Raw genomic sequence first — 20910 nt, forward strand, 5'->3', positions numbered from 1 at the left:
GGTATCCACTGAGTCTGTTGTATATGTAAGGCCTAGGTGTGATGTTGTCTGGGTATCCACTGAGTCTGTTGTATATGTAAGGCCTAGGTGTGATGTTGTCTGGTTATCTCCTCAGCCTGTTGTATATGTAAGGCCTAGGTGTGATGTTGTCTGGTTATCTCCTCAGCCTGTTGTATATGTAAGGCCTAGGTGTGATGTTGTCTGGGTATCCACTGAGCCTGTTGTATATGTAAGGCCTAGGTGTGATGTTGTCTGGGTATCCACTGAGTCTGTTGTATATGTAAGACGTGACTTCTGTCCCCAGCTCGGTGTATCAGTAAGGCCTGGGTATGTGATGGAGACAGTGACTGTGAGGACAGTTCAGACGAGGACAACTGTGAGGCGTTGGTATGTAAATTGTCCCACCACGTCTGTGCCACCAACGCTTCTGTCTGTCTGCCCGCTGAGAAGCTGTGTGACGGCACTGACGACTGCCCTGATGGTTCCGACGAGAAACTCTGTGGTAAGAATACACTGTCTCACACTTTCACTTACTCACTCTCCCTACATAACCCTACCACCTCAGTCAAGGTAGGAATTGCATCTAACGTCACATCTAATTGATTACCCCCCTCTCTCGCTCTCTACTTCTCTCCCCTCCACAGACCTGTGCTCCATAGACAACGGCGGCTGCAGCCACAACTGCTCCATCATCCCTGGGGAAGGCTTCATGTGTTCCTGCCCCCTGGGCATGGAGCTGGGTGCCGACAACAAGACCTGCAACATCATGAACCTCTGTGCCAAGCACCTCAAGTGCAGCCAGAAGTGTGAGCAGGAGAAGAGCAGTGTCAAGTGTTCTTGCTACGAGGGCTGGGAGCTGGAGACAGATATGGAGAGCTGCAAGAGCACTGGTGAGAATGGGAGAGGAGGAAGAATGGGAGAGGAGGAAGAATGGGAGAGGGGGGAGAATGGGAGAGGAGGATGAATGGGAGGGGAGTAAAGGTAATAGACAACTAGAAAATAGGCGTGGTCCTGCTAAAATGGACATGAACTGGAGGCTGATATGGAGAGTTTCAAGAGTACTGGTGAGGAGAGAGGATGGGGAGGGTTCAGGGGAGGGGATGGGGGGTTTGGGGAGAGGAGAGAAAAGAAGGGGAGGAGGGAAACAGGGGAGTCAGGTAGTGGAGAAATAGAAAAGAGATGGTTTGGGACACATCAGATGGAGAAGATAATGATTGAATGTGTGGTGTAGAGAAGTTCTTCTAAATATTGCTCTTTGGCTAAACTACAGTATTACTCAGTAGTACCTCCCGGTCTCTCAGTGGTTATGATTGGGCCCTGAGTGTTTCCTGTCTCACTATTCATCCTGACCTAAAAGAACTTCTCCCATCAGATCCTTTCAAGCCGTTCATCATCTTCTCCAACCGCCATGAGATCCGTCGTATTGACCTCCACAAGGGAGAGTTCAGCGTGTTGGTGCCTAACCTGAGGAACACCATCGCTCTGGACTTCCACCTCAGCCAGAACACCCTCTACTGGACTGACGTGGTGGAGGACAAGATCTATCGCGGGAAACTGTCCGACAATGGAGGTGAGGCAGTCTCCATTTTATCCAGCTTTTAACACTCACATAGCAGTTAATACAAACTGACATCCATGACAATACAACACATTAATGGAGAGAGAAAAAATAAAGAAATGTCCTGCGTTCTTAAAGATCTAATAAGTAGATAACTACTGTGACTTATTATTAAAGAAATTAAAAGAATAATGGTAGAAGATTGTTCTGGCTGTGTCAAAAGCTCTATCTTCTGTTTTAGGAGGGAGATGAGGGTTGGGAGGAGGTGAGGTTTAGGTGGAGATTAGGTTTGGGAGGAAGTGATGGTTGGGAGGGAGGTGAGGATTAGGTGGAAGTGATGGTTAAGATGGAGATAAGGGTTATGAGGGAGGTGAGGGTTCGGAAGAGTTGAAGGTTTGGAGGGAGGTGAGGGTTGGGAGGGAGGTGAGGGTTGGGAGGGAGGGAGGTGAGTGTTGGGAGGGAGGTGAGTGTTAGGAGGGAGGTGATGTCAGGAGGGAGGTGAGGGTTAGGAGGGAGGGTTAGGAGTGAGGGTTAAGAAGAGGTGAGTGTGATGTTAGGAGGGGTGAGGGTTAGGAAGGGTTATGGTTAGGAAGAGGTTAAGAGGGTTAGGGTTAAGAGGGAGGTGAGTGTTGGGAGGGTTGTTAGGAGGGAGTTGAGGGTTAGGAAGAAGGGTTAGGAGGGAGTGAGGGTTAAGTTAGGGAGGAGAGGTGAGGGTTAGGAGGGAGGTGAGGGTTAGGAAGAGGTTATGGTTAGGAGAGGTGAGGGTTAAGAGGGAGGTGAGGGTTAGGAAGGAGGTGAGGGTTAGGGGGAGGAGAGGGTTAGGAAGATTTGAGGGTTAGGAGGGAGGTAAGGGTTAGGAAGAGGTAAGGGTTAGGAGGGAGTTGAGGGAGGTGAGGGTTGGGAAAGAGGTGAGGGTTAGGAGGGAGGTGGGGGTTAGGAAGAGGTGAGGGTTAGGAGGGAGTTGAGGTTTAGGAAGAGGTCAGTGTTAGGGATATGAGGGTTAGGAGAGGTGAGGTGAGGGTTAGGAGGGAAGGAGGTGAGGGTTAGGAGAGGTGAGGGTTAAGAGGGAGGTGAGGGTTAGGAGGGAGGTGAGGGTTAGGAGGGAGGTGAGGGTCAGGGGGAAGGAGAGGGTTAGGAAGAGGTTTAGGGTTAGGGTTAGGGTTAGGGTTAGGAAGAGGTAAGGTTTAGGAAAGGTTTAGGAGTGAGGTGAGGTTTAGGAGGGAGGTGAGGGTTAGGAAGAGGTAAGGTTTAGCAAGGAGGAGAGGGTTAGGAAGAGGTGAAGGAGGGAGGTTTGGGTTAGGAGATGAGGGTTAGGAGGGAGGTTTGTTAATGTAAGGGTTAAAGGTTTGGGTTAGGAGGTGAGGGTTAGGAGGGAGGTTTGGGTTAGGAGAGGTGAGGGTTAGGAAGGAGGAGAGGTTTAGGAGAGGTGAGGGTTAGGAGGGAGGTTTGGGTTAGGTGAGGTGAGGCTTAGGAGGAAGGTTTAGGTTAGGAGGAGTTGAGGGTTAGGATGGAAGTGATGGTTTAAGCATCTCTTTATATTTTGGGTGATTCTGTGTCTTTTCTAGTGTATGTTTTTTAATTCTATTATGCTACAGCCAATTTCCCCTTTCTGGGACAATATGGCTACTTTATGACATATCACAAAGAGACAAGGGTAGTGGCAGAAGATATTCTGGAAAACCCATCACTAGCATGGCCAAAGCTCTACTTGTCTGCCTGGTTTTGCATCAGCCAACATAGAACATAGAACAACAACATTGATGAATATGCTGATTCGGTGAGCGAGTTTATTAGTGCATCGGTGATGTTGTACCCACGGCTACTATTAAAACCTTCCCCAACCAGAAACCGTGGATTGATGGCAGCATTCGAGCAAAACTGAAAGCGTGAACCACTACTTTTAATCAGGGCAAGGCGACTTGAAACATGACCAAATACAAACAATGTAGCTATTCCCTCCGCAAGGCAATCAAACAAGCTAAGCTTCAGTATAGAGACAAAGTAGAGTTGCAATTCAACGGCTTAGACACAAGAGGTATGTGGCAGGGTCTACAGTTAATCACGGACTACAAAAAAACCCAGCCCCGTCACGAACCCCGATGTCTTGCTCCCAGAGAAACTAAACAACTTCTTTGCTCGCTTTGAGGATAATACAGTGCCACCGGAACGGCCCGCTACCAAAACCTGCGGGTTCTCCTTCACCGCAGCCAGTGAGTAAAACATTTAAACGTGTTAAACCTTGCAAGGCTGCTGGCCCAGATGGCATCCCTAGCCGCGTCCTCAGAGCATGCGCAGACCAGCTGGCTGGTGTGTTTACAGACATTCAATCAATCCCTATCCCAGTCTGATGTTCTTCAAGAGGGCCACCATTGTTCCTGTTCCTAAGAAAGCTAAGGTAACTGAGCTAATCGACTATCGCCCCGTAGCACTCACTTCCATCATCATGAAGTGCTTTTAGAGACTTGTCAAGGATCATATCACCTCCACCTTACCTGACACCCTAGACCCACTCCAATTTGCTTACCGCCCCAATAGGTTCACAGACGACGCAATCGCAATCCCACTGCACATTGGCCTAACCCATCTGGACAAGAGGAATACCTACAGTATGTAAGAATGCTGTTCATCGACTACAGCTCAGCATTTAACACCATAGTACCCTCTAAACTCGTCATTAAGCTTGAGACCCTGGGTCTCGACCCCGCCCTGTGCAACTGGGTCCTGGACTTCCTGACTGGCCGCCCCCAGGTGGTGAGGGTAGGAAACAACATCTCCACTCCGCTGATCCTCAACACTGGGGCCCCATAAGGGTGCAATCTCAGGTCTCTCCTGTACTCCCTGTTCACCCATGACTGCGTGGCCATGCACGCCTCCAACTCAATCATTAAGTTTGCAGACGACACTACAGTGGTAGGCTTGATTACCAACAACAACAACATGGCCTACAAGGAGGAGTTGAGGGCCCTCGGAATGTGGTGTCAGGAAAATAACCTCACACTCAAAGTCAACAAACAAAGGAGATGATTGTGGACTTCAGGAAACAGCAGAGGGATCACCCCCTATCCACATCGACAGGACAATAGTGGAGAAGGTGGAAAGTTGTAAGTTCCTCGATGTACACATCACGGACAAACTGAATTGGTCCACCCACACAGACAGCGTGGTGAAGAAGGCGCAACAGCGCCTCTTCAACCTCAGGAGGCTGAAGAAATTTGGCTTGTCACCAAAAACACTCACAAACTTTTACAGATGCACAATCGAGAGCATCCTGTCAGGCTGTATCACCACCTGATACGGCAATTGCTCCGCCCACAACCGCAAGGCTCTCCAGAGGGTAATGAGGTCTGCACAACATATCACCGGGGGATTCTACCTGCCCTCCAGGACACCTACACCACCCAATGTCGCAGGAAGGCCATAAAGATCATCAAGGACAACAACCACCTGAGCCACTTCCTGTTCACCCCGCTATCATCCAGAAAACGAGGTCAGTACAGGTGTATCAAAGGCCATCAGACTGTTAAACAGTCATCACTAACATTGAGTGGCTGCTGCCAACATACTGACTCAATTCTCTAGGATGTAATAGATGTATCACTACTACTTTAATCAATGCCACTTTATATTATGTTTACATACCCTACATTACTCATCTCATATGTACAGCATATACTGTACTCTATACCATCTACTGCATCTTGCCCCTGCCGTTTGGCCATCGATCATCCATATATTTATATGTACATATTCTTATTCATTCCTTCACACTTGTGTGTAAAAGGTAGTTGTTCTGAAATTGTTAGGTAACTTGTTAGATATTACTGCATTGTCGGAACTAGAAGCATTTCACTACACTCGCAGTAACATCTGCTAACCATGTGTCTATAAATTTCATTTGATTTGATTTGGCTTCAAAATTAGAAAGCATCTGGAGTAGAAAGGACAATGTTTTTATTATTTAATTTAATTTAATTATTCTCTTAGGGCAAGAAAATAGGTTATGCAAAATGTGTACTTTTTCTGAGTGAATGTACTTTTCCCGAACTCATTTGTCTCACCGTCAGTTGCGTGACTGCAGCCAGCCTTGGCCAGAGCTACACACGCGCACCACACACACACACACGCACACGCGCACACACACACACACACACACACACACACACACACACACACACACACACACACACACACACACACACACACACACACACACACACACACACACACACACACACACACCACAAACAGGCACACAGACACACACTGTGGGGTAGCTAGGGGACACTACACTACACATCCTGTTCCCACCCCTCCTAAAAACAACCCTCCTACGAGACATTGCGTCCAAGCCATACATCAGTCCATGCTGCTTCTGACTGAAGACGATTCAGCAATTCAGCAGCTTCTAAACTGTGGTGCAAACATGGTCACTGTGTACTGCCAACAACAAACAAAAGAGCCAACTGTGGATCCCGCAGTATAACAACAACCAAGCTGTGAGAGGCCCTCTCCCTCTAATGCTCTAATGACTGTTGGAAGGCCATGTGAAGGACTCCACAGCATCATCACCTGTACACCATTACTGTTTAGCTGTCATTGAGGTCCCAGGCTTTTCTGGGAACAGAGAGGGATAGCTGCACAAGTGCCCATGGGGAGATGGAGGTGTGTGTGTGCGTGTGTGTGTGTGTGTGTGTGTGTTTGTGTTGAGCTATTATTGATGGGACCAGAAGTCAGTTAAGGTTAGAATTAATGTTAGGGTTAGTTTTAGGGTTAAGGTTAGGGAAAATAGGATTTTGAATGGGACAGAATTGTGTGTTCCCACAAGGTTAGTTGTACAAGACTGTGTGTGTGTGCCCATGTGTGTGTGTGCACCTGTGCATGTATGCATATCTCTGTGTGTGTCACCTCTGCAGTGTGGCCCCTCATCCCAGCCAACCTCCCACTAGAAGTCCCCAACTACAAACACTCCACTAGAAGTCCCCAACTAGAAACTCTCCACTAGAAGTCCCCAACTAGAAACTCTCCACTAGAAGTCCCCAACTAGAAACTTTCCGCTAGAAGTCCCCAACTGGAAATTCTCCACTAGAAGTCCCCAACTAGAAACTCTCCACTAGAAGTCCCCAACTAGAAACTCTCCACTAGAAATCCCCAACTAGAAGCTTTCCGCTAGAAGTTCCCAACTAGAAGCTTTCCGCTAGAAGTCCCCAACTAGAAACTCTCCACTAGAAGTCCCCAACTAGAAACTTTCCGCTAGAAGTCCCCAACTGGAAGCTTTCCGCTAGAAGTCCCCAACTGGAAAGTCTCCACTAGAAGTCCCCAACTAGAAACTCTCCACTAGAAACCCCCACTAGAAACTCTCCGCTAGAAGTCCCCAACTAGAAGCTTTCCGCTAGAAGTCCCCAACTAGAAGCTTTCCGCTAGAAGTCCCCAACTAGAAACTCTCCACTAGAAGTCCCCAACTAGAAGCTTTCCACTAGAAGTCCCCAACTAGAAACTTTCCACTAGAAGTCCCCAACTAGAAACTTTCCGCTAGAAGTCCCCAACTTGAAACCACCCACTAGAAACCACCCACTAGAAACCCCCCCATTACAAACCCACTGCTATTTTTTATTTTTTTATTTTACCTTTATTAAACTAGGCAAGTCAGTGAAGAACAAATTCTTATTTTCAATGACGGCCTAGGAACAGTGGGTTAACTGCCTTGTTCAGAGGCAGACCAACAGATTTTCTGTAACTTTGTAGCTCGGGGATTCGATCTTGCAACCTTTCAGGTGCTCTAACCACTAGGCTACCTGCCGCCCACTAGAATGACCCCCCCACTAGAAACCCTCCACTAAACCCCCCCCACTAGTAGCCCTCCACTAGCAAACCCACACTAGAAACTCTCCACTAGAAACCTTCCACTAGAAACCCCCCACTAGAAACCCCACACTAGAAACTAGAAGCCCCACACTAGAAAACCTCCACTAGAAACTCTCCACTAGAAACCCTCCACTAGAAACACCCCACTAGAAACTCTCCACTAGGAACCCCACACTAGAAACCCTCCACTAGAAACACCCCACTAGAAACTCTCCACTAGAAACTCTCCACTAGAAACCCCCTCCACTAGAACCCCCCCCCCCACTAGAAGCCCTCCACTAGGAACCCCACACTAGAAACCCCCACGAGAAACCCCACACTAGAAACTAGAAACCCCACACTAGAAACTCTCCACTAGAAACCTTCCACTAGAAACCCCCCACTAGAAACTCTCCACTAGAAACTCCCCACTAGAAACACCCCACTAGAAACCCTCCACTAGAAACCCTCCACTAGAAACCCTCAACTCGAAACCTCCCACTAGAAACTCTCCACTAGAAACTCTCCACTAGAAGCCCTCCACTAAAAACTCTCCACTAGAAACCCCTCTTTAGAAACCCTCCAATTGAACCCCCTCTTTAGAAACCCTACACTAGAAACCCCTCTTTAGAAACCCTCCACTAGAAACCCCTATTTAGAAACCCTCCACTAGAAACTCCTCTTTAGAAACCCTCCACTAGAAACCCCTCTTTAGAAGCCCTCCACTAGAAACCCCTCTTTAGAAGCACTCCACTAGAAACCCCTCTTTAGAAGCCCTCCAATAGAAACCCCTCTTTAGAAACCCTCCACTAGAAACCCCTCTTTAGAAACCCTCCACTAGAAACCCCTCTTTAGAAGCCCTCCACTAGAAACCCCTCTTTAGAAGCCCTCCACTAGAAAGCCCTCTTTAGAAACCCTCCACTAGAAACCCCTCTTTAGAAACCCTCCACTAGAAACCCCTCTTTAGAAACTCTCCACTAGAAACTCTCCACTAGAAATCCCCCCACTAGAAGCCCTCCACTAGGAACCCCACACAGAAGCCCTCCACTAGGAACCCCACACTAGAAACCCCCCACGAGAAACCCCACACTAGAAACTAGAAACCCCACACTAGAAACTCTCCACTAGAAACCCTCCACTAGAAACCCCCCGCGAGAAACTATCCACTAGAAACTCTCCACTAGAAACCCCCCACTAGAAACTCTCCACTAGAAACCCTCCACTAGAAACCCTCCACTAGAAACCCTCAACTCGAAACCTCCCACTAGAAACTCTCCACTAGAAACTCTCCACTAGAAGCCCTCCACTAGAAACTCTCCACTAGAAACTCTCCACTAGAAACCCTCCACTAGAAACCCCCCACGAGAAACTCCACTAGAAACTCTCCACTAGAAACCCCCCACTAGAAACTCTCCACTAGAAACCCTCCACTAGAAACCCTCCACTAGAAACCCTCAACTCGAAACCTCCCACTAGAAACTCTCCACTAGAAACTCTCCACGAGAAGCCCTCCACTAGAAACTCTCCACTAGAAACTCTTCTTTAGAAACCCTCCACTAGAAACCCCTCTTTAGAAGCCCTCCACTAGAAACCCCTCTTTAGAAATCCCTCTTTAGAAACCCCTCTTTAGAAACCCTCCACTAGAAACCCCTCTTTAGAAACCCCTCTTTAGAAACTCTCCACTAGAAACCCCTCTTTAGAAACCCTCCACTAGAAACCCCTCTTTAGAAACTCTCCACTAGAAACTCTCCACTAGAAACTCCCCACTAGAAACTCTCCACTAGAAACCCCCCACTAGAAACTCTCCACTAGAAACTCTCCACTAGAAACCCCCCACTAGAAACTCTCCACTAGAAACTCTCCACTAGAAACCCTCAACTCGAAACCTCCCACTAGAAACTCTCCACTAGAAACTCTCCACGAGAAGCCCTCCACTAGAAACTCTCCACTAGAAACTCCTCTTTAGAAACCCTCCACTAGAAACCCCTCTTTAGAAGCCCTCCACTAGAAACCCCTCTTTAGAAACCCTCCACTAGAAACCCCTCTTTAGAAGCCCTCCACTAGAAATCCCTCTTTAGAAACCCCTCTTTAGAAACCCTCCACTAGAAACCCCTCTTTAGAAACCCCTCTTTAGAAACTCTCCACTAGAAACCCCTCTTCAGAAACCCTCCACTAGAAACCCCTCTTTAGAAACTCTCCACTAGAAACCCCTCTTTAGAAACCCTCCACTAGAAACCCCTCTTTAGAAACTCTCCACTAGAAACTCTCCACTAGAAACTCCCCACTAGAAACTCTCCACTAGAAACCTCCCACTAGAAACTCTCCACTAGAAACCTCCCACTAGAAACCTCCCACTAGAAACTCTCCACTAGAAACTCTCCACTAGAAACCTCCCACTAGAAACCTCCCACTAGAAACTCTCCACTAGAAGCCCTCCACTAGAAACTCTCCACTAGAAACCTCCCACTAGAAACTCTCCACTAGAAACTCTCCACTAGAAACTCTCCACTAGAAACCTCCCACTAGAAACCCTCCACTAGAAACCCTCAACTCGAAACCCCCCACTCGAAACCCTCCACTAGAGATCCTACACTGACAGGCCAACTGACTGACTCAGATTCCATAGAGAAGGAATTCTAAACAATCCTCTCAGTTTGTCAGCGGTTTGCTGCAGTTAAACATGTGAGCTGCAGGATGGAGTTAGTCTCTAGCTGCTGTCTTTTGACATGAGCTAGACAGACATATTGTATTACTTCAGCAGATATTTCCCAATTGCATAAAGCTTTAATACAGCTTGGTTCACTGGGTACCATTTCTGTCATGTCCATTATGAATAGCTATCTAATCATGTTATTTTCTTCAAATTTCATCAAATCGTTTTTTTCCTCTGTGTATTGAGGTAAGTGATTGGCGTGTCAAACAAATCTACAATTTCCCATGCAAGGCACTAACCCAGCCATCTTCTATCTCCCATTTCTTATACCCTACCCCTCTCTCCTCCTCCATCCCCCCTTCCTACCCCCTCCAGCTCTGACCAGTTTCGAGGTGGTGATCCAGTATGGCCTGGCCACTCCAGAAGGACTGGCTGTGGACTGGATAGCAGGGAACATCTACTGGGTGGAGAGTAACCTAGATCAGATAGAGGTAGCCAAGCTGGACGGAACCATGAGGACCACCCTCCTGGCTGGTGAGGTGGAGCACCCACGGGCTATCGCCCTCGACCCCAGGGATGGGTGAGGAAACAAAACTATAGATTACAAAACAGTAAAGTGTAGATTAATATAGAACAGTAAAGTGTAGATTAGTATAGAACAGTAAAGTGTAGATTAGTATAGAACAGTAAAGCATAGACTAATATAGAACAGTAAAGTGTAGATTAGTATAGAACAGTAAAGTGTAGATTACTGTAGAACAGTAAAGTGTAGATTAGTATAGAACAGTAAAGCATAGACTAATATAGAACAGTAAAGTGTAGATTAGTATAGAACACTAAAGCATAGACTAATATAGAACAGTAAAGTGTAGATTAGTATAGAACAGTAAAGCATAGATTACTGTAGAACAGTAAAGTGTAGATTAGTATAGAACAGTAACGTGTAGATTACTGTAGAATGGTAAAGTGTAGATTAGTATAGAACAGTAAAGTGTAGATTAGTATAGAACAGTAAAGTGTAGATTAATATAGAACAGTAAAGTGTAGATTAGTATAGAACAGTAAAGTGTAGATTAGTATAGAACAGTAAAGCATAGACTAATATAGAACAGTAAAGTGTAGATTAGTATAGAACAGTAAAGTGTAGATTAGTATAGAACAGTAAAGCATAGACTAATATAGAATAGTAAAGTGTAGATTAGTATAGAACAGTAAAGCATAGATTACTGTAGAACAGTAAAGTGTAGATTAGTATAGAACAGTAATGTGTAGATCACTGTAGAACGGTAAAGTGTAGATTAGTATAGAACAGTAAAGTGTAGATTAGTATAGAACAGTAAAGCGTAGACTAATATAGAACAGTAAAGTGTAGATTAGTATAGACCAGTAAAGCATAGATTACTGTAGAACAGTAAAGTGTAGATTAGTATAGAACAGTAATGTGTAGATTACTGTAGAACGGTAAAGTGTAGATTAGTATAGAACAGTAAAGTGTAGATTAGTATAGAACAGTAAAGTGTAGATTAATATAGAACAGTAAAGTGTAGATTAGTATAGAACAGTAAAGTGTAGATTAGTATAGAACAGTAAAGCATAGACTAATATAGAACAGTAAAGTGTAGATTAGTATAGAACAGTAAAGCATAGATTACTGTAGAACAGTAAAGTGTAGATTAGTATAGAACAGTAACATGTAGATTACTGTAGAACAGTAAGTGTAGATTTTGACCACAGTCAAAAAAAAGGAAAAAAGACATGATATCAATAAAAAGATACAACAAGCTGAAACGAGCCACGTACGATTCCCCACATGGCAGCTTCTTCTTGTCATTGGTGCTAGCTATCTATACCCCAGGGCCATCACACTGGACCAATGCGATGGGTAGATAACATGCAACCATAGAATAGATACCATATTTTATGTAACCTTTATTTAACTAGGCAAGTCAGTTAAGAACAAATTCTTATTTCCAGTGGCAGCCTAGGAACAGTGGGTTAACTGCCTGTTCAGGGGCAGAACGACAGATGTTTTACAGCTCGCAACCTTTCAGTTACTGTCCCAACGCTCTAACCACTAGGCTACCTGCCACTGCACAGTTCCATGGTATCTGTTCTATGGTTCTATAGTATCTGTTCAATGGTTCTATGGTATATGTTCTATGTTCTATGGTATTGGTTCTACAGTATCTGTTCTATGGTATCTGTTCTATAGTTCTATAGTATCTGTTCTATGATATCAAATCAAAACCAAATGTATTTATATAGCCCTTCGTACATCAGCTGATATCTCAAAGTGCTGTACAGAAACCCAGCCTAAAACCCCAAACAGCAAGCAATGCAGGTGTAGAAGCACGGTGGCTAGGAAAAACTCCCTAGAAAGGCCAAAACCTAGGAAGAAACCTTGAGAGGAACCAGGCTATGTGGGGTGGTCAGTCCTCTTCTGGCTGTGCCGGGTGGAGATTATAACAGAACATGGCCAAGATGTTCAAATGTTCATAAATGACCAGCATGGTCCAATAATAATAAGGCAGAACAGTTGAAACTGGAGCAGCAGCACGGACAGGTGGACTGGGGACAGCAAGGAGTCATCATGTCAGGTAGTCCTGAGGCATGGTCCTAGGGCTCAGGTCCTCCGAGAGAGAGAAAGAAAGAGAGAAAGAAAGAGAAAGAGAGAATTAGAGAGAGCACACTTAAATTCACACAGGACACCGAATAGGACAGGAGAAGTGCTCCAGAAGTACTGTTCTATGGTTCCATGGTATCTGTTCTATGGTATATGTTCTATGTTTCTATAGTATATGTTATATGGTTCTACTTTTGGGCTCCAGAGTGGCGCAGTGGTCCAAGGCACCGCATTTCAGTGCATGAGGTGTCATTACAGACTCTGGTTTGATTCCAGGCTGAATCACAACCAGTGATTGGGAGTCCTATAGGGCGCTGCACAATTGGCCCAGCATTGTCCCAGTTGTCCCAGGTTTGGCCGGGGTAGGCTGTCATTGTAAATAAGAATTTGGTCTTAACTGACTTGCCTAGTTAAATTAAGGTTATGTTAAAAAAGAACAGATACCATGGAACCATGGAGTGGCAGGAAGCCAGTAACAGAAGGGTTGCTTAATCAAATACGCCCCTGAACAAGGCAGTTAAACCACTGTTCCTAGGCTGTCATTGTAAATTACAATTTGTTCTGAGATATAATAGATATCATGGAACCATAGAACCAAAGAGCCGTAGTGTGATTGCAGAGTAGTACCTCTTCGCAGTCTCAAACTGTATGTATGACATACAATATCAGTCAAAATTCTACATTGTAGAATAATAGTGAAGACATGAAAACTGATTTTTGATCCTGATCCTGGGCAAGCTGTCATCAAGACAAAGGGTGGCTATTTGAAGAATCTCAAATATAACATATATTTTGATTTGTTTAACACTTTTTTGCTTACTACATGATTCCATATGTGTTATTTCATAGATTTGAGATCTTCACTATTATTCTACAATGTAGAAAATAGTACAACTAAAGAAAAACACTTGAATGAGTAGGTGTTCTAAAACTTTGGACCGGTAGTGTAATGCTGCTGAATATTCCTGAATGTGTGTTTCTCTTTCTATTCTTTGTCTGTCTAGTATTCTGTTCTGGACGGACTGGGATGCCAGCTTGCCCAGGATAGAGGCAGCATCTATGAGTGGTGAGGCCAGGAGGACTATCCACAGAGAGACTGGAAGCGGTGGCTGGCCCAACGGACTGACTGTAGACTACATGGAGAGACGCATTGTATGGATCGATGCCAGGTACTGTTGCTCTCCTTACTACACACACACACACACACACACACACACACACACACACACACACACACACACACACACACACACACACACACACACACACACACACACACACACACACACACACACACACACACACACACACACACACACAACCTCACCCACTCACCTCCTCTCATAAATGTTTTCTCCCCAGGTCTGATGCCATTTACTCTGCTCTGTATGACGGCTCTGGTCTGATCGAGGTGCTGAGGGGTCATGAGTACCTGTCTCATCCTTTTGCTGTCACTATGTACGGAGGAGAGGTGTACTGGACAGACTGGAGGACCAACACCCTGGCCAAGGCCAACAAGTGGACCGGCAACAACGTAACCGTGGTCCAACGCACCAACACACAACCCTTCGACCTGCAGGTGTATCATCCCTCCAGACAGCCCGAGGGTAGGTCACACGGACGGACGGATGCTTACATAAATACATACAGTGCCTTCAGAAATTATTCATGCCCCTTGACTTATTCCACATGTTGTTGTTACAGCCTGAATTCAGAATGTTCTCATCCATCTACACACAATACCCCATAATGAGAGTGAAAACATGTTTTTAGACATTTTTGCAAATTCAAGAAAATACAGAAATATCTCATTTACATAAGTACTCACACTCCTGAGTCCATATTTTGTAGAAGCACCTTGTGTAGCGATTACAGCTGTGAGTCGTTATGGGTAAGTCTCTTAAAAGCTTTCCACACCTGGATTATGCTAAATTTGTCCATTATAATTTTCAAAATTCTTCAAGCTCTGTTAAATTGATTGTTGACCCATCCCTTTAGCGGGATCATTTTCATCAACAACCGCTGAATTACAAATATTTATATTCATGAAATCACAAGTGCAATATAGCAAAACACAGTTTAGCTTTTTGTTAATCTATCTGTCGTGTCAGATTTTTAAAATATGCCTTACAGCGAGAGCAATCCAAGCGTTTGTGTAAGTTTATCGATCACTAGACAAAACATTATGAACACCTAGCATCAAAGTTGCTTGGTCACGACAATCAGAAAAGCAATCAAATTAATCGCTTACCTTTGATGATCTTCGGATGTTTTCACTCACTCCGTTTGTTTGGCGCGTTATGTTCAGAAATCCACAGGCTCGACCGGTCACGACAACGCAGATGAAAATTCCGTAATGTCCACAGAAACATGTCAAATGTTTTTTATAATCAATCCTCAGGTTGATTTAAAAATATATAATCGATAATATATCAACCGGCACTGTCTCTTTTTCAGTAAGAGAGGGAGAGACAATGGCTGCCCCACTCTGTTGCGCGAGTAAAACTCATGCAAACACCCAGCTATCCACTCCGCAATGTTATCTTTCTCACTCATTTTTCAAAATAGAAGCCTGAAACTGTCTAAAGACTGTTGACACCTTGAGGAAGCGATAGGAAAAGGAATCTGGTTGATATCCCTTTAAATGGAGCGAAGGCAGGCTATGGAACATGGAGATTTCAAAATAGAAGCCACTTCCTGGTTTGATTTTCCTCAGGTTTTTGCCTGCAATATCAGTTATATTATACTCACAGACAATATTTTGACAGTTTTGGAAACTTTAGAGTGTTTTCTATCCTAATCTGTCAATTATATGCATATTCTAGAATATGGGCCTGAGATATGGGCTGTTTACTTTGGGAACGTTATTTTTCCAAACATAAAAATAGTGCCCCCTAGCTGAAAGAGGTTAAGAGCTTTCCACACCTGGATTGTGCAACATTTGTCCATTATAATTTTCAAAATTCTTCAAGCTCTGTTAAATTGATTGTTGATCATAAGTCACAAGTTGCATAGACTCCCTCATCTCTGTACCCCACACATACAATGATCTGTAAGGTCCCTCAGATGAGCAGTGCATTTCAAACGCAGATTAAACACGAAGACCATGGAGGTTTTCCAATGCCTTGCAAAGAAGGGCACCTATTGTTAGATTGGTAACTTGAGCAAGGTCAAGTTATTAATTACACTTTGCACTGTAAATATCTAGGTGTCCTTCCTAACTCAGTTGCCGGATAGGAAGAAACCACTCAGTGATTTCACCATGAGGCCAATGGTGAATTTAAAACAGTTACAGAGTTTAATGACTGTGAGAAAACTGAGGATGGATCAACAACTTTATAGTTACTCCACAATACTAACCTAATTGACAGGGAAAAAGAAGGAAGCCTGTAAAGAATACAAATATTCCAAAACATGCATCCCGTTTGCAACAAGGCACTAAAGTAATACTGCAAAACATGCATCCCGTCTGCAACAAGGCACTAAAGTAATACTGCAAAACATGCATCCCGTCTGCAACAAGGCACTAAAGTAATACTGCAAAACATGCATCCCGTCTGCAACAAGGCACTAAAGTAATACTGCAAAACATTTGGCAAAACAATTCACTTTTTGTACTGAATACAAGGTATTATGTTTCGGGAAATCCAATACAACACATTACTGAGTACCACTCTACATATTTTCAAGCATAGTGGTGGCTGCATCATGTTATGGGTATGCTTGTCATCGGCAAGGACTAGGGAGTTTTTTAGGATTAAAAAAACAGAATCAACCCTGGAGTTGCTTACCAAGAAGACAGTGAATGTTCCCTAGTGGCCGAGTTACAGTTTTGACTTAAATCTATTGGCAACTCTAAGGCAAGATCTGAAAATGTTTGTCTAGCGTTTTGTTTAGGAGCAGTTCCTCCTGAACTCATTTAGACTTGCCAGAGCAAACAAGTTAAATACTTATTGACTATTCATTTGTAAAAATGTGTGAAAACATCATTTCACTTTGACATTGTGGGGTATTGTGTGTAGGCAAGTGGCAAAACATCTCAATTTAATACATTTTAAATTCAGGCTGTTATGTAAGAAAAGTCAAGGGATGTGAATACATTATGAAGACACTCTACACACGCATGCATGCAGGCCGACACACACAAGCAACCTCACAGTTCACAGCTGCCTCTTACTGCTAACTGGACTGTGACACACACTTTGGTGCAGTGTTGGAGGAAAGGGCAGGACTGCAGAGTGGTGCACTACACTCAACTCCCCTCAGACAGCTGACCTTTCACTGTTGTCCCATGTGTTGTGTTACCTCCATGATCCTGTGAATCACACACACTGGATAATAAAGCCCACACACTGTGGATAATAAAGCCCACACACTGTGGATAATAAAGCCCACACACTGTGGATAATAAAGCCCAGACACTGTGGATAATAAAGCCCACGCACTGTGGATAATAAAGCCCACGCACTGTGGATAATAAAGCCCAGACACTGTGGATAATAAAGCCCAGACACTGTGGATAATAAAGCCCACGCACTGTGGATAATAAAGCCCAGACACTGTGGATAATAAAGCCCACACACTGTGGATAATAAAGCCCACACACTGGATAATAAAGCCCACACACTGTGGATAATAAAGCCCAGACACTGTGGATAATAAAGCCCACGCACTGTGGATAATAAAGCCCAGACACTGTGGATAATAAAGCCCAGACACTGTCGATAATAAAGCCCACGCACTGTGGATAATAAAGCCCAGTCACTGTGGATAATAAAGCCCACACACTGTGGGTAATAAAGCCCACGCACTGTGGATAATAAAGTCCACACACTGTGGATAATAAAGCCCACACACTGTGGATAATAAAGCCCACACACTGTGGATAATAAAGCCCACACATTGTGGATAATAATGCCCACACACCGTCGATAGTAAAGCCCTCACTGTGGATAATAAAGGCCACACACTGTCGATAATAAAGGCCACACACTGCAGTATTTGACCTTTTAGACTCAATAGTAGAGGGTCAAGGGGCAATTTCGAAATGTGGTTGTGCATCAGCAGTTTTTCTCTTGTTACATAAACCCTTACTTCCTTAGCCAAAGTGGGCCACCAGTACTTCCCACTCAGACAGCGCACCTTCTGACCGATGCCTGGATGACCAGAGGAGGGTGACGTGTGGGCCCAATAGATCAGCCGGTCACGGACAGCAGAAGGCACATACAGGCGCCCAGCGGGACACTGAAGGGGAGTGGGCTCTGCACGTAGCGCCTGCTCAATGTCCACATCCAGCTCCCACACTACCGGTACCACCAGGCAGGAGGCCGGGAGTATGGAGGTGGGATCCATGGGCCGCTCCTCTGTGTCATACAGCCGGGACAGTGCGTCTGCCTTCACGTTCTGGGAACCTGGTCTGTAAGAAAGGGTGAAAACAAAACGGGGGAAAAACATGGCCCACCTTGCCTGGCGAGGGTTCAGTCTCCTCGCTGCCCGAATGTACTCCAGATTGCGGTGGTCAGTCCAGATGAGAAAAGGGTGTTTAGCCACCTCAAGCCAATGTCTCCATGCCTTCAAAGCCTTCACGACAGCCAACAGCTCCCGGTCCCCCACGTCATAGTTTTGCTCCGCTGGGCTGAGCTTTCTCGAGAAGAAGGCACAGGGTCGGACCTTCGGTGGCGTACCTGAGCGCTGAGAGAGCACGGCACCTATCCCAGCCTCGGACGCGTCCGCGTCCACCTCCACCTCCACTATGAACGCCAGAGAGGAATCGGGATGGGTCAGCACCGGAGCCGAGGTAAACAGAGCCTTCAGGTGACCAAAAGCCCTGTCCACCTCAGCCGACCACTGCAAACATACCGATCCCCCCTTCAGCAGTGAGGTCATAGGAGCCGCTAACCTGACCAAAACCCCGCATAAACCTCTGGTAGTAGTTGGCAAACCCTAAGAACCGCTGCACCTCCTTTACCGTGTCAGGAGTCGGCCAATTACGCACGGCTGAAATGCTGTCACTCTCCATCTCCACCCCTGAGGAGGAAATGTGGTACCCTAGGAAGGAGACGGACTGTTGGAAGAACAGCCATTTCTCAGCCTTGACGTACAGGTCATGCTCCAACAGTTGACCAAGCACCCTGCACACCAGGTACAAATGCTCGGCGAATGTAGCGGAGTATATCAGAATGTCATTAATATAAACCACTACACCCTGCCCGTGCAGGTCCCTGAAAATCGCGTCTACAAAGGCTTGGAAGACAGATGGTGCATTCATCAACCCGTACGGCATGACGAGGTACTCATAATGCCCTGAGGTGGTACTGAACACCGTCTTCCACTCGTCTCCCTCTCGTATACACACCAGGTTGTAAGCGCTCCTGAGATCTATGGCGGGCCGAGATGATGGAGCATCGCCGCCTGCTCCCGGACACGCTCCTCGACCACTATACCAGGGGCACCTGCTCCTGCTGACTCCATTTTGTGGGTGTGAAATTCTGTCAATGGTTGGTTGTAGCTGGTGCATGGAAGTCAGGCGCAGGAGAGCAGAGATGAGCGGACAAAGCACTTTACTCAGGCAATTATTAAAACAGGACGCAACAAAAAAATAAATGCAGAAAAAGAACAAGTGAGGCAGCACAAAGTACACACAACCAAGTACAAAGTACCGGCTGCCACAAAGCACGGAAACAAAACAAAACCCGGTGTACACCAGCTGGAAGCGCACCAACCTGACAATAAACTATTTTACACACAGACAGTTGGGGGAACAGAGGGTTAAATACAAGACAATAATGAGGGAATGTAAACCAGGTTTGTTGGAAAACAAGACAAAACCAATGAAAGGTGGATCGGCGATGGCTAGAAGACCGGTGACTTCGACCGCCGAACGCCGGCCGAACAAGGAGAGGAACCGACTTTGGAAGAGGTCGTGACATATGCAAACATTTCTCTCCACCTTATGGCAAAATGTGAAGAATTGCAGGAAATTAGCTGTACAACTGCTTGTTTTCCTCTCCATGGCTAAATTAGTAGAATTACATGAAATGTGTTATAAAATTGCAAAAACGCAGACCTGCGAGCAACTGAGGCCCCTCATAATGAGTTCATATTTTTGGTGGCCCCCACCCCATCTACGTTTCCCGTCACCGTATATATGGTGGCCAAGACCATCTGGGCTTAGAAAGGTTGTATTGATCTGGGCTTAGATAGATCATGTTGATCTGGGCTTAGATAGGTTGTGTTGATCTTGAAGACATTCTGTGTAGACAGAGACCACTTATCATGTGGTGTGACTTAATCATTATACATTGAGTTTACAAAACATTAGGAACGCCTTCCTAATATTGAGTCGCACCTTCTTCTGCCCTCAATTGGTCAGGGCCTGGACTCTACAAAGTGCCGAAAGCATTCCACAGGGATGCCGGCCCATGTTGACTCCAATGCTTCCCACAGTTGTGTCAGGTTGGCTGGATGTCCTTTGTGTGGTGGACGTTCTTGATACACATGGGAAACTGTTGAAAAACCCAGCAGCGTTGCAGTTCTTGACATACTCAAACCAGTGCGCCTGGCACCTACTACCATACCCCGTTCAAAGGCATTTCAATATTTTATCTCACCCATTCACCCTCTGAATGGCAAACATACACAATCCATGTCTCAATTGGCTTAATTTTTTAAAACTTTAACCTGTCTCCTTCCCTTCATCTACACTGATTGAAGTAGTGGTTATCACTAGGAGAGAGCTGATCACAGTGGTTAACACTAGGAGAGAGCTGATCACAGTGGTTAACACTAGGAGAGAGCTGATCACAGTGGTTAACACTAGGAGAGAGCTGATCACAGTGGTTAACACTAGGAGAGAGCTGATCACAGTGGTTAACACTAGGAGAGAGCTGATCACAGTGGTTAACACTAGGAGAGAGCTGATCACAATGGTTAACACTAGGAGAGAGCTGATCACAGTGGTTAACATGTCTTCTTCCCCTCAGCTCCTAACCCTTGTGCAACCGCTGATGGGCAGAGCCCCTGTTCTCACCTGTGTCTGATCAGCTACAACCAGACTTTCTCCTGTGCCTGTCCTCACCTCATGAAGCTGCAGGCTGACAAACACACCTGCAAAGGTAGGAACACACAGCAATACACACACATACTCAGAGGGCTGAGTGATGACCAATGGGTCTGAGCTGGGTCTGAATGTGTGTGTGATTTGCTGTAATTTAGACACACAATCAGATGATTGTC

At 45.5% G+C, this 20910-nt stretch overlaps 1 protein-coding gene across 1 annotated transcript in view; it reads left to right on the forward strand.

The window, feature by feature from the left end:
- The window catches only part of LOC124032265 (low-density lipoprotein receptor-related protein 1-like), a 265328-nt gene that overhangs the window by 152383 nt on the left and 92035 nt on the right, over nucleotides 1-20910 (forward strand). The window contains exons 23-29 of the mRNA XM_046344528.1: nucleotides 305-502; nucleotides 645-890; nucleotides 1373-1570; nucleotides 10428-10632; nucleotides 13680-13844; nucleotides 14038-14282; nucleotides 20658-20789. Coding sequence (XP_046200484.1) covers nucleotides 305-502; nucleotides 645-890; nucleotides 1373-1570; nucleotides 10428-10632; nucleotides 13680-13844; nucleotides 14038-14282; nucleotides 20658-20789 — 1389 coding nt within the window. The remainder of the gene's footprint in view (nucleotides 1-304; nucleotides 503-644; nucleotides 891-1372; nucleotides 1571-10427; nucleotides 10633-13679; nucleotides 13845-14037; nucleotides 14283-20657; nucleotides 20790-20910) is intronic.

This window comes from Oncorhynchus gorbuscha, linkage group LG03, assembly GCF_021184085.1.
Source record: "Oncorhynchus gorbuscha isolate QuinsamMale2020 ecotype Even-year linkage group LG03, OgorEven_v1.0, whole genome shotgun sequence".
Lineage (NCBI taxonomy): Eukaryota > Metazoa > Chordata > Actinopteri > Salmoniformes > Salmonidae > Oncorhynchus > Oncorhynchus gorbuscha.